Source organism: Triturus cristatus, chromosome 9 (assembly GCF_964204655.1).
Source record: "Triturus cristatus chromosome 9, aTriCri1.1, whole genome shotgun sequence".
NCBI classification, from domain to species: Eukaryota; Metazoa; Chordata; class Amphibia; order Caudata; family Salamandridae; genus Triturus; species Triturus cristatus.
In genome coordinates this window covers 1,160,769,399-1,160,782,441 of record NC_140592.1, presented here as the reverse complement: position 1 = coordinate 1,160,782,441, position 13,043 = coordinate 1,160,769,399, and the positions used below count along the sequence as shown (strand labels likewise).

At 42.5% G+C, this 13,043-nt stretch overlaps 1 protein-coding gene across 8 annotated transcripts in view; it reads right to left on the bottom strand.

Annotated features, from left to right (window-relative positions):
• SMOC1 (SPARC related modular calcium binding 1) overlaps positions 1 to 13,043 on the bottom strand; it is a 798,046-nt gene that overhangs the window by 554,432 nt on the left and 230,571 nt on the right. For all 8 annotated transcript variants that reach the window (XM_085627140.1, XM_085627133.1, XM_085627137.1 and 5 more), the window contains exon 4: positions 2,198 to 2,297. In XM_085627140.1, coding sequence (XP_085483266.1) covers positions 2,198 to 2,297 — 100 coding nt within the window. The remainder of the gene's footprint in view (positions 1 to 2,197; positions 2,298 to 13,043) is intronic.

The following is a 13,043-nucleotide window of genomic DNA, read 5'->3' as shown; positions in this document are numbered from 1 at the left end:
AAGCGAAAGTGGAACTCAGAAACAGGAGTCTTCAGTATAGGATGCTCCTTCAGGCAAAACTGAAAGTTCTGTCAGAAGTCTTGGTTCTTCACACCCCCATTGGAGGTCTGATACTGGCAGGCAGGTTCGTGCCCGGGGACAAAAGGCATGGGGTGCTTGTGGAGGTTGAGGCGAATCCCCAGGGGTCGCGAAATCTAGGCGTGATGAGAGAAGGTCAAATGCGCATGCTATCACTTACAGAAGGGATGGCGGGGGCTACGATGGCCCTGGAGTGAATAAGCATACCAGCAATAGAGACATGTACAAGAGGTAGACCCCGCACACAAAGCATCCAATAGAGGGATTGCAGATTATTTTGCTGCTGTTAGCAGTTAGTTAAAGTTCATAGGACAGGTGCGACAGACACCTTGAGCATTAGGGGGATGGGTAGTTCACAGCCCATCGCATGAGGTAATAGGTTGGAGGGAGTGGAAGGAGAGGGTTCACAATAGCTTCAAGGAGTTTTTATACGTGTGGTGAAGGGGCTGGTTTGTGGCACCAAGCTGCCGCCCCGTTTAACCTGTCATGAAATTGGACATGAGGTGGGAAGAGGTTTAGACTCCTGGAATGGTTATGCTCTTGAGATGCTAGGTTTCTTTCATGTAGTAATTGTTTCAGTCCCTCTGCTATTGTGCTGCAAAACCAATAAAATGTTTAAAAACAAAAATGGCAATGAGATAGTATGAATAAGATTATAAATTGCCAAAATCAGTTTAGAGAGAGGGAAATGTGCCCCCCTCCCCCACAATATATGCCTGGCCCCATGGGGATGGGGTCCTCGGGCCAAAATTGACCCAGGACGGGGAACTGCATGCCCCCTCCTAGGAAAACTGTCTTTGTGGGGGTTGGCCACAGGGCCTGTCTTCAGGCTAGTGCGTAGCGCGGGGTTGGCTGCAGGCCCTTGTGCAAAACGCCCACCGCACACGGATGAAAACCATTAACATATAGTATTTGAATATTACTTTACGTTTAAAAAAACCCCTAGAAATTCACTAAAAAAACCAATGTATTTTAATGTTGGGATGCTGAGCACAGATAACATTTACTTATCAATAGCCATTCTATAATTAAAGGAATCTGTAGATTTATAAGATCATGAATAATCTAGGTTTTAAAAATTTAAAACAATCCTTAAAAGTATGATGTCAAAAATGGATTTCGTTTGATAAGACGGTGAAAGTTAACACAGCAACTTTGGTAGGTTGTTAGGTGTAAGGTCATAAGCTACAATGAGATTCCCACAGGAGATGGGGCCCCTGAGGCCAAACTCGGCCTAGGGAGGGGGGGAGCCACGCGCACCCCTCGCCTCTATAATAATATTATTAATTCCCTCCCGGGACCTTGCCTTCCCGGGGGGGGGCGAGAAGGATCAAGCACAATTAAGCATGCTTGCTCTTTTTTAAATGTTGCCGCAGATCTGAGGATCTTCTGCTAATTTGCAGCAAAATCTTTAAAAAACAAACGTTTTTGTCCCCTTGTGAGGTCCCTGTGGGACCCTACCACCATGGCCTAGGGGGCAGGGTATTTTATTTTCGTTTTTCTTAGGACTCAGGCCTTTTCCCAAGATGGCTGCCACCGTTTCTTGGTTGAATTGGTGGCAGCTAATCAAATCTTACCATCCGATCCGCCGAGGATTCGCTTCCTTAGATATACAAAAATCTTTTTTCTTTAATAACTCCAAAAATAGTGAGCAGATTTACAACAAATTACAAAAAGCACTCTTCCTGAGCCATGATCTAGCTTTCTTCCAAATTTGGTGTAATTTCGTTCAGTGGTTCAGGCTGTAGTTGTGCCTAAAATCCCTATGGGAAATTGCATACGGAAAACACGTTTGTGGGACCCTCCCTTTTTCTCAGCCTTCGCTTGACGAATCACCCCGCAACATTCCAGTCTGTAGCTCAAGTGAGTGGCAAACTAAATTTGAAAATGTCATGAAGATTGGTCAATCTGTACCAAAGTTATTAGCAAAACAAAAAACACTTTTTCTATGGAAACTTGGTCCTAACTATAATTACTTACCGGCGACTACCAGTAGGTAATATGTATATATAAATATATACATATATAAATATATATCCTATATTTGCATGTATTCATCATTTGGACGTCTTGTTCTTTTCTACAGAAATAGAGAAAACATGTGTCTGTGCCACAGTACCTGAACATACAGGCGTTTTGTTCTGTGCAGACGTGCCACTGATGGGCTTCCCATCTTGATTCACACACCAGCAGTAGCCTGTGTAGGTATGGCACTGGACCTGTGGATTGGAAACGACAAACACATTATTAAACAGTAAGTAAAATGAGGAAAATGCATATGTTCTTACAGTATCCCATTTTAATATAGGGTTTATTTGCACAAGCGACTAGTCTCACTATTATCTACCAAGCCCATTTACAACATTCACGGAAAAAATGTCAGCTATCTATGGCCCTCAGTATGAGTGGCCCGGTAATTGGTGTGATAATTATCACACCTGATAAAATCTGAGTCCACCAAGTAGGATAAATAGCATCAATTTACACGTTGTTGGGCGCAAGCATGCTGATTTTGGCGCTTACAACACCAAAATCTGCATGTTCTGGTAAATACCGGGGGCCAGATTTATCATAACGAAACATAGCAACACACCTTGCTGCACGGAGTGAAAGAGAGTGGGGAGGAATGCGCCATATTTACCACTGAATGGCGCATTCCTGTCCTCTCCTTGCGCTGGCACACAATGTGCTGCTTTGCAGCAGGCACCTTTGCACAGTGGTGCAAGAGTGCCTGCCTTGTAGGCAAGATTGTTTTGTGCAGGAAGGTGCCCCTCACAGGCCTTTTACTCTGAGTGTGCCGCGGAACACCCACACTGCACCCATGAAACGCCTTCCCAGTGCACAGTAATGCAAGGCAGCGACTTGTGAAGCCTTGCGTTAGAACAGATTTACCAAGCCACGCACGGCCACACAAGGTGGGCCTTGCGTGGCTTGGTAAATCTCATTTTAGGTTTTGAGTCGCCCTGCGTGGCACAAGGGCGACACAAAACCTTGATACATTTGGCCCCAGGCTATTTTTCCCCTGATAAATACAGGCGGGTTTGTACTGCTGATATTTATCACAAACTCACAATTGTGATATGAGCCTATATAGCAATTAACCAGGGTGCTCGTAATGATGGCCTAGGGCGTGACTTTCTCCTATTCCCAATTCACATGAATCCTGTCACCTAGTGGATGGACTAGAAGCTGTGTCTCAAGCTGCTCATCCAAATCGTGTGCGTCCCACCATTGCACACACACATAAGCAGAGTAATCATCAATTCCCACTTTACCCTGTGCAGGCATTCACACTCAATGGTTCACATTTTCTGCTGTGAACTGGAACCTGCGACTTCCTTGCTTGGTCAGTCCATATTTGATGCGATTTTTGATCATATCTGTTTCTCTAAATTTATGTTATTTAATTTTATATTAAAGAGCACTCACAGGCAGAACATCTACTACGCTACTGAAACAGAAACAAAAAATCCAGGGGTTGGATGGTACAATGCCGTATGAACGACTGACATGGACCAAGCTAGGAATGGGAAGCGACATGAGCACATGAGAAATAAGTTCTGACCCAGAGAGCCAAGTAATGAGCCGAGCAGTATCATTGTCTACCAACTGAAGACCAGGCCCAATCTTGAAAGGACAGGCACGTAATCAAATGTGCCTGGTCCAAACGGGACTGTATCAATACAATAATTACTAAAACGAGCATGTAGCATCGATGAAAGCTAGAATTACTTTAAAAACCTTGTTTTATAAAGCAGATGTTAGCAACGTTGGCCATCTACTGACCTGAGCCATGGTGGACTCTATATACAAATGTCCACATCACTGATTGACTTGACAATCCAAGGAGGGGATCCTAACTTGCAAACACTGGACATCACTCTAACCAAAGACATCTGGGGGCACATGTATGAAAGAATAGGTTTGCGAGTCCTTAATAGCGATTTTTTGCGAATCGCTATTAAAGACTCGCAAACTGCTGTGTAGGTAGGTTTCGCATTTAAAATAGCGATTCCTACGCATTCCATATTTGCGACTCGTCGCAAATATGGAATGGCTACCCATTAATTTCTATGGGCCAAGAGGCCCATAGGAATGAATGGGAACTGCGCGCGCAATTTGCGAGCACCCAATAGGTACTCGCAAATTGCGTACGCAATTTCAAGGGTGCAAGGGTTCCAAAAGGACACCCTGTTGCACACCTGAAATGTGCATCTGTGCACATGTGGCACACATACATGCCCTAAGGGCATGTATGTGTGCCATATGGCACTTTGAAAAAAGAAAAAAGTGTTTTTTTCGAGGAAATCGCAAATTACCACCAACTTCAAGTTGGTGGTAATTTGAGATACCTTACAGGAATATCGCAATTTGCGATGGCTACTGGAATAGCATTTAGGGAATGGCAAATTACAATTCCCTAAATGCATTTGCAAAATAGGGTATCGCAAATTTTGCGATTCCCTAAATTGCGAGGGCCTTTTGGGATGATACATCCCAAAAGGCTTTTTCCCGTTCACAAACGGGCCGATTTTGAGAATCGGCCCGTTTGCGAACGGGAAAATGGCTTCATACATATGCCCCCTAGGGAGGTAAGCAGGAACTGCATTTTTGTAAAGTGAAGCTCAAGGAAACTGGTAGCCATCCACTAGCGGGTAAAGACCATGGGCTTTGCCAAACCTTCCCGATTCTGACTGATGTTGCCAGAACTTGAGCAGTGTTGTTAAGACAAAGAGTGCATGTCATTGGCTTACATGTACAACTGCACCCTTGCTTTCAGAGTAATTGCACAATGAGACCCATGTACAGATGAAACAAAAGGGGAGGTGGACTAACTATGTGGGTCACCACAGCTCCGTTTTATAGCTTCTAATAGGCTAAAGGTGGGAAAAAATCAACTTGTTCTCACATCTCTTAAATGGACAGAGCTATTTTATGACTCCAATCAGGCAAAGATCTTTGGGAGAACAAAACTGGGGACTTATTTGAATGTTGGTCAGAAATTGCAACTCATTCAAAATGTTCCGTACATGATATAAGTCTAACAGAAGTGCGGGCTGTAATGCTGATGTCTGGTTAAATGAACAATTTCATGGACGATGCCTGCATGCATTGAGGGAATCTCTGTGAAGAAGTCTGAAATATTATTGTATCCTAAGGGAAAAAAAGTGTATTGACTGGCATTGTGGGCTCGCAGATTGGCAATTATATAAAACAGTTCTTTTGGTAGACTGTGGAGCAGCGTACCTTTTTGCCTCACCCTACCTACATCATGTATATACATGAATGCACCTATATATGACATTGATACACAAAGTGGGGTCTAATTTTATTAACGTCTGTGACATTTATAACTGAATTAATAGTGAACAACTACTTAAATCACTGAGAATTTACACATAACTATACTAGACAGACTCATAAATTGATGTAACCATGTTCATTATATATTCATGTTTAATATTGGTTGTTATTCCATTGATCTGCAATACTGTAATGTGCCTACATTATGATTCTCAAGTTAACCTAGCCTGACGTTAGGCCTCAAGCTGAAATGCTTACTTTAGAGCGGACAGCATGCTGTCTTCTTTTCTCTGCAGGTGCATTACCGTGATCCGTGTTAACTACTGAAAGGCTTATTGTTGTGTATTAGGCTATTGATAGTGAGGCCTTGGAGTAGACATCTGGCAGCGAACGCGGAGCAATGATTGTGACAAAAAGCCTCCTGTTCACGGTGTACCAGGAGAATGCAACATCCAAGTATATCAACTCCCCTCAAATGTGGTTACCTGATTGGCCTTCAGTGGTCGAAACGAGTTATGGATGTTCCAGAAACTTTAGACTGCATTTTAATTGGTGTTTCATATTTAGTTAGGCAGACTTTATCCTGACTTTGAAAGGGAACAGATCTCCGTCTGTTGGACTTTTCTGAGTTTAAGCTTCATGTTGACCACTTCTCCCATTTTCCGGAACTTCTACTGAAGTTCGATTTATGCTGACACCTTCTATGCTTTCCCTTTATAAAACCCCATTAAAACCTTGCTTTAGCCTATGTTTAGATAAGAGAGGCAACGTTTATTTATGGAACACCTGATTGCAACAATCTGTTTCCTTTGCATTGTGGCTGTTGCTATTGTGTATCTAGTTTTATTATGACTTATTACATTTTGGTCTCCAGACCTTATTTTATCTCTTGAACTTGTTTTTGCTTTACATATAAAATGGTTGGATTAATGTTCTAAAATAAACCTTTACTGTTGAATTTTTTTATTCTTGGTCTTCATTGTGGAGTCACATTGGCTTCACAGAAACAGAAATGAAGTTCTGATGTTCACTCCCTTACAACGCTTCAAGTCAAATAACAAAGGTACATACGACCAATGGGGAAATATATTTGATAATTTCACTAAAAGATTGAGGTTCAGATATCTGCGCTCCGTCAACTGCAAGTGTGCAGAACGCACTCAGAGAAATATTGCTTCTTTGCCTTTCTGAGTTTGCTTTTGCAGATGAGTATTAGAAAGACAGGTATAAAACCTTCTCCAGTTTTTGTCCCCTTGTCGAGCCTCAAATTCAAGATTGGAGACTTCCGCATAAAACCAGACGTACCGTTTAAATTGATTTAGTACGCTTTCCCTAGTTAGAAACAGAAGCATTTCGTTCAGTGAGGCTGTGAGGCTCTTTCCGGAGTGGTTGAGCTATGCAAATGGTCATACTATGAGACCGAAGGCCTGAAATTATTATATCTCCCCTTTGATTGTGGAACAAGTGATCTATGAGATTTTTGGAGGTTCATCAGCTCCGTTAAACAAGCATTGGCATAGCCAATAGGTCTCGCTTTTGGGACCTTATAAGTGATTAGCCATGCAACACTTGATGTTGTTTAATGAAGGATATTGTGCTGGATAACTAAACACTTATAATGTCCCAAAGGCGAGACCTATTGGCTATGCATTGTGGGGGCCTTAGATGTGCTCAGGTAGAGCTATTGACTTTGCCAACTGCCATGCAGTGGCAAAGTTACTGGCAACAATAAATACAGTTTTATTAAACCAATCTTCGTGAACAGAAACTGTACCCCTAGGAAATTACGTAACGCTTTTATAAACAATTGAATGCATTTTGCCTACAAATCTAGAGCTGACATTTTTAAAAATTAAAACAAAAACGATTTTTTATCTGCAGATGTGGTGAGACAGCAACCTGGATAGGATAGTTCAGTGGGATAAGGGACATGCTGCAAACAGCAGTCTGTGCGACTGGTTGAACACAGGTTGTAAACTAAATGGTTCAACTCAGAATGTTATCTTTCAGAGGAAGATAAAATGAGTTCCCTGGAGATGAGTAGTAGTCGCCTCTGATATCGCAGTACCTTGGTATGCCTGGAGCATTGTAAGGCCACAGAAGACGTTGTTATAAAATGCAACACTTTGAACCATCGAACTGCGTTCGGTGGTTAATACATTATGTAAATGAGGCAGCGGAACCTCTGACCTCACAGTTTCTACTGCTAGTAGACAGATTGCTCAGCTGTGAGCACTGCACTGCTGCTGAATACACTGATCTTACTGCTAGGAAGGTCTATTGTACGAGTTTTACTTCGTCGCAGTGTTTTTTTCTGGTATCTGACAGGAATCCTGACGGGTGACAGCTCCTCCCAGGAATCTTAAGCATGCAGGCGCTTTCATATCACAGACAGGAGCAGTGGGAGAGAGTACCTGAGGTGTCAGATGAGGGCGTCGCAACACAGACAGAAAACGTACCGGAGGCGGATTGAAACAGGGGAGGGACTGGAGAGAGAGGCAGAGAGGAAGGAGGTGGTCTCCGGAGGGGTACAGGGAGTGAAGGGAAAAGCAAAATCAAGGAAGACCGAGCAAGGTACAGAGGCGAGATGGAAAAAAGGACGCGAGTGGTGCGTGCACGTGTAACGGCAAAAGTGAAAGCAGGCTGGCGAGTGGTGTGCGATGTGCAAGCACCATGACGAGAGAGGAAAGCCAGATGGCGCCTCTGCTCGTGATTGTGCGCATAACTGCACGCTCTATGCCAGCCAAAAAGCTGTGGTCGGGCTTTTTAAAGCCCACTCACTAAATGTCTCGCCAGAGCAGCGCATGTGCTGGCTCGAGACCTAAAAAGGAGCCCTCAAAATTGTTCACCAACGCAAATGGCATTAGATCCCCTTGGGTAATGGCATAACTTGTAGTGAAAATGGGATTGAGTAGATGAGCACCCAAATGTATGCATTTGGTGCTTTTCAGAGATTCATGTCTCCCAGTAGGATCACATTTTCTCTTCCTAACACATGGGGGGGTTATATATTTTGCACATTGGAACCTACTCCATTGCATGACGCATGTGAAGAGGGAGTTAGTTAATATAGAGCTAGTTTGACATGAAAACGCCAGTTCTACGTTTTAAGCCTGCCTGTAAGGCGTTAACATAAACATGGACAGGGGCTGTTGGGACTATTGCTGCCACACTTTCACTTCCCTTTAAATTAAACTTTTTTAAATGAAGCTGTTTTTCTTTTTTGTACACCTTGTCTTCTTCTCCAGGCTTGGGCAGCTTATGGTGCAATGTTCAGCCAATGGGCCTCAGTAGGCTGCATCTGGCTCACTCTCAAGTACTGCATATCCTGTCTGTGTAATAGACATTTGATTCATGTTTCCTCCCTGTGTCCTACCTTTGCAAAGTAGTGTTTGAACAGTTTTCATTGCTTAAGCAGGCCTATTCCACAAGAAATCTGTGTCTTCAATCTGAATAGAAAGAACCAGAACCAGAAGATAACTATAGTGAGTTGGCAGTCTGGGATGGTAAAGAGCTCATCAAACTCTAGTGTGGAACTAAGACATCCAGTTCAGGTCCAGCTCCTGCATAGAGTTTAATCATCGAAGGTGTTAATAGCAGCTGATAGTTACCTTCTACCAGAGTAAATAGTCAGGCTCAACATTAATATCATTCCCAAACGACAAAACAACTTGTTTCTGTCAAATTCTATCTTTTCACTCCAAGGAAGAGATATTTTTAGTACAGGGAATTAAGACTTCCAGAGCTAAAGTTTGCTGTACCTGCAATATACTTTTGCTTAGTTGGTGTCACACTATTTTCCTTCTTGGTGCTGCTGTCCCATTGTAATGAGGGGTGAATGTTGCCCTTCTTTTGAGTGCGTTAGAGAGCATCAAATCTCTCCACTCTCAGATAAACTTCAGTGTATAGCAGAATCCAGATCCCAGGGGCATCCTACCACAAAACCCCATGTGGGCAAAGCGCTCAATGTTTTGTGCCATCTCTGCAGGTTGTGCTGAGCATGACTGCTATTTCATATTGGCTACCTGAAACTGGCTAACCCTTAAAAGGCGAGTTGTCCTGACCCACACATCAAGACATCCTCAAAAAAGAAGAGAACTCATTTTAAGGCTCCAAAGCCTGCATCACATGACACCCAAGAAGCGAAAGTGGCTTGCGTCTCCCACGCCACGTGAAACATGATAGCAGCTCCCTAGGCAACCTCATCATGCTGGTTTTGGTATATCCTCCCTGCCCATCTGAATAAATAGGATCCTCAATAACATATTTGAGGACTGTTTTACTCCAAATCCTCTACATGTGACGTATTGCACCATTTCTAGTCAATCAATACAATAATCAGGGATCCTCTGTTGAGAGAGTCTGGCCCCATCAAAGGTATGTAACAGTACTCCGGCAGTATTAGAAATTGGCAGAACTACATTTATCGGCACATGAATAGAAAATGGCATGTTATCTTATGAAGAGAGAGTTGCAGACTCAGTCGTGGCTGCTCCCGGGCAGTAGAAGTGGGCGGGGAGGGAAAAGGGTGGACTGAAAGCTCCCAGGCTCCCACACTCCCCTGAGTCAATCACAATGCTGCTGTGAGCACTCCACACATACAAAGATAGGACAGGCCTATCTTATGTGTGGAGTTCTTCACCCGGATTGCGGTGTCTCCACACTTGTAGACTTACTATTAAAATGCAGTTTTGTGACTACTGAAAAAGCGTAAACTTACTCAAATGTGTACGTTTAACTTTGTGAATCAGGCCCCAAGTTTTCAACTGTACCCTTGCGTTTGGCTCTAACAGTAAATTGATCAGGCAGCTTGGTAGAAGGTGATGGGTGAGGTCGGGGGATGCAGAGACAAAGCTTGGTCAGTATGATGGGGGGGGCGGGGTGAGCTTCAGATCTCCCAACAATCACGTGGGACATCTTGTTAAGACACATTATATGAGAAGCAGGACTTGAGGGCGGCTTAAGGGCGGTGGAAAGAGGGAGGAGGGCGGATTGTTAGGGGTACACAATATACTCAAAAAATAGAAGAGTGTCTGTGTTTTTGTCAGTGTGAGCATGTAAATGTCCCATGAGAAATCCGACAGACACTTCACATTACCTGTTTGAAAGCACTTTTACCCCACTATTAAATACAGAATACATGTTTTAAGGGGTTGTAACACCCCAGCGCCCACCCTGGTGCTACGCCGCTGGGGGGATGATACAGAAAGCTCATGTTTGGGTCTTTCGTCACCAAGTATTAATGAGGCCCAGCCACGGTCACCTTAGCAGCTCACTCGAGCCAGAAGTCATGCTTGGTTGACAGAGTACCCAGACCACTAACAAAAGACACCATGCTCCATGGAAGAGACACAAGAATGACTGAGTGTTCTCAGTCCACGCATAATGCACTCATTTATTAATTTTGTATAATGCTGCCAACCAGCTCTGTACAACTCAGCTGGTCTTCCTTTAATGCGGAGAGCCGGAAGAAGTGCGAAAAAACATGTGGCATGAATTAGCATTGATGGTTTCACTCTGGTACAGGAAGTAATGTCATGCACTATTATACCCTGTGCTTTGATGGGAATGGGTCTTTTTTCCAGGCTAAACAGAGGCACAAACTTTATGTGTGCACATCATACACACGTGTAAATATTCTGTATCACATTCAATGTACATGTTAATGTGTAAAACACATTTACGTCCATCTACTTGATTGTCACTGCTTAGCAGCCGTGGATGTTTGATGCAGCTCTTGAGCCTGCATGTAAATCCTGTACCATGTACTGTGTGCAAAATACAATACACGTATGTGTTCCTTTAAAAGCCGAAGTAAAACAGAAGTAAACAAACAACAGAAAAGGCAAAACTAACAAGGAATGACATATGGACTCTAGTCGTACACTACACTCAATCGATGACCTGTTCCTTTCTAAAACTTTGGACACAAAGTGGTATCATTATACACCTCCAGTGGATTTCAATAGGGTGTGCATAAGAGCAAAAAAAATACATAGGGTGTGCAAGAAATGGAGCAGAAGTGTTTTAATTTCTTTATTGCATGTATATTTGGAAATCCAACCGGGTTCTATGCATTCAACCGTATAGGTAGAATATTTCATCACAGCAAGAAATTGAACAAGCAGAATGTGTCCTGTTTTCACCGAATTTACTTGTTAAGGAATGGAATGCTTTTAAAAGGGAAATGGGAAAGTAAGTTCATGGCAAAATCAATTTGCTCCGTTTCTCATCATGACAGCAGTATAATTGGTGCAAGATTGGCAAAGTGTATTCACGAATCTGGCTTTTTGCCCTGAAACTGTATTCCACGAGAAACAAATGGTTCATAAGTAATGCTTATCTGATATATTTTTGCATCGGTTTCACAATGTTTCCCTCCTTTTTAAGCCCTGGTGCAATAATATTCATGAAAAATGGGCTTTAGCTAAAGACCTTATTTCATCACTGCCTGTTATGCACACAGCAATAGGATTCACTATAGCATCAGGGGCCAGAAGCAAGGAAACATTAAAAAGAAATTGGTAAATGCATTGGGTTTCGCCTATTTGATTAATAATATTTTTGGGGAGCAGTTGTGCAATGTAAGCTACAGAAACTCCATAAAAGTGTTATGACTTGTTTATTGAGAAAGCCAATATACTGTGCAGGCGAAACCTTAATAAGCTTGCAGCAGTGAAAAAGTTAACAATAAAAAAATTGCTTTCTGTATAAGGTGCATGTATAAGATTAGAAAATAAAAGTATGATAATTCGGAGTACTGCATTTTTCCCTAATACATTACAATGCAGGCACTCCACAGGAGATGGAAACAGTCAATCACGAGGCAAGTGAAATGAAAAAGTATTCAGCAAATGCAAACTTGCACATCGAATATACTGCCCTTCAAAACAGTAACGTAATTCTCATTTTACCTTAAAAGAAAGGTGTGGCTATAAGCAAACACCGAGTGGACTTTACACACGTGGAAAAACATGCAAAATTACTGAACTTCGAAGATAAGATAGAAGCTACTCAAGCCTGAAATCACTACATGATAAAATGACAGAAAATGTAAATCTTTGTAGAAAAAGGAAACACTTGGAAGCATCTTGTAAATCCATCCATCACCCACTTCACATTATCCTTATAATACCAGGCAAAAAGATCATGGAGGGGATCGGGTTCTGCAAAATATTATCCAACCTGCCACGGGTGGGAACGGGTGCTTAAGACAGTCCACGTCAAATGTGGGAACAGAAGAAAGGAGTTAATGATTTATCAGAAGGTCAAGTTTTTTTTTTTTAAGTTCAGAAAAAATGTTATTAAAAGAAAATGCTCACATTATACAAAATAAAAGCATATATCAGGTTTAAGTAATGGCAATAACATAGGCTATAATATGAAACATCAAAAATTGAGAATAATTATAAGCAAAAACTGGCAGAAGGTCAAGTTTTAAACTTGCATTCATAATCAAGCTACCATTTCTCTGCTTTGGAGATGTACTCCAGGGCCTCGTTGATCTTTTGAGCCGCCATGGCAAGTGCTTGACTCAGTCACAGAGAGCGACTGCGGAATAACAGCCAAGAGATGCACCGAATACATAGCTGACAGACCGGGGACTGGACCGCCAGCCCTGTCCGCCTGCTAGCTCTCCACATCACTCCACTCTCTTTTAC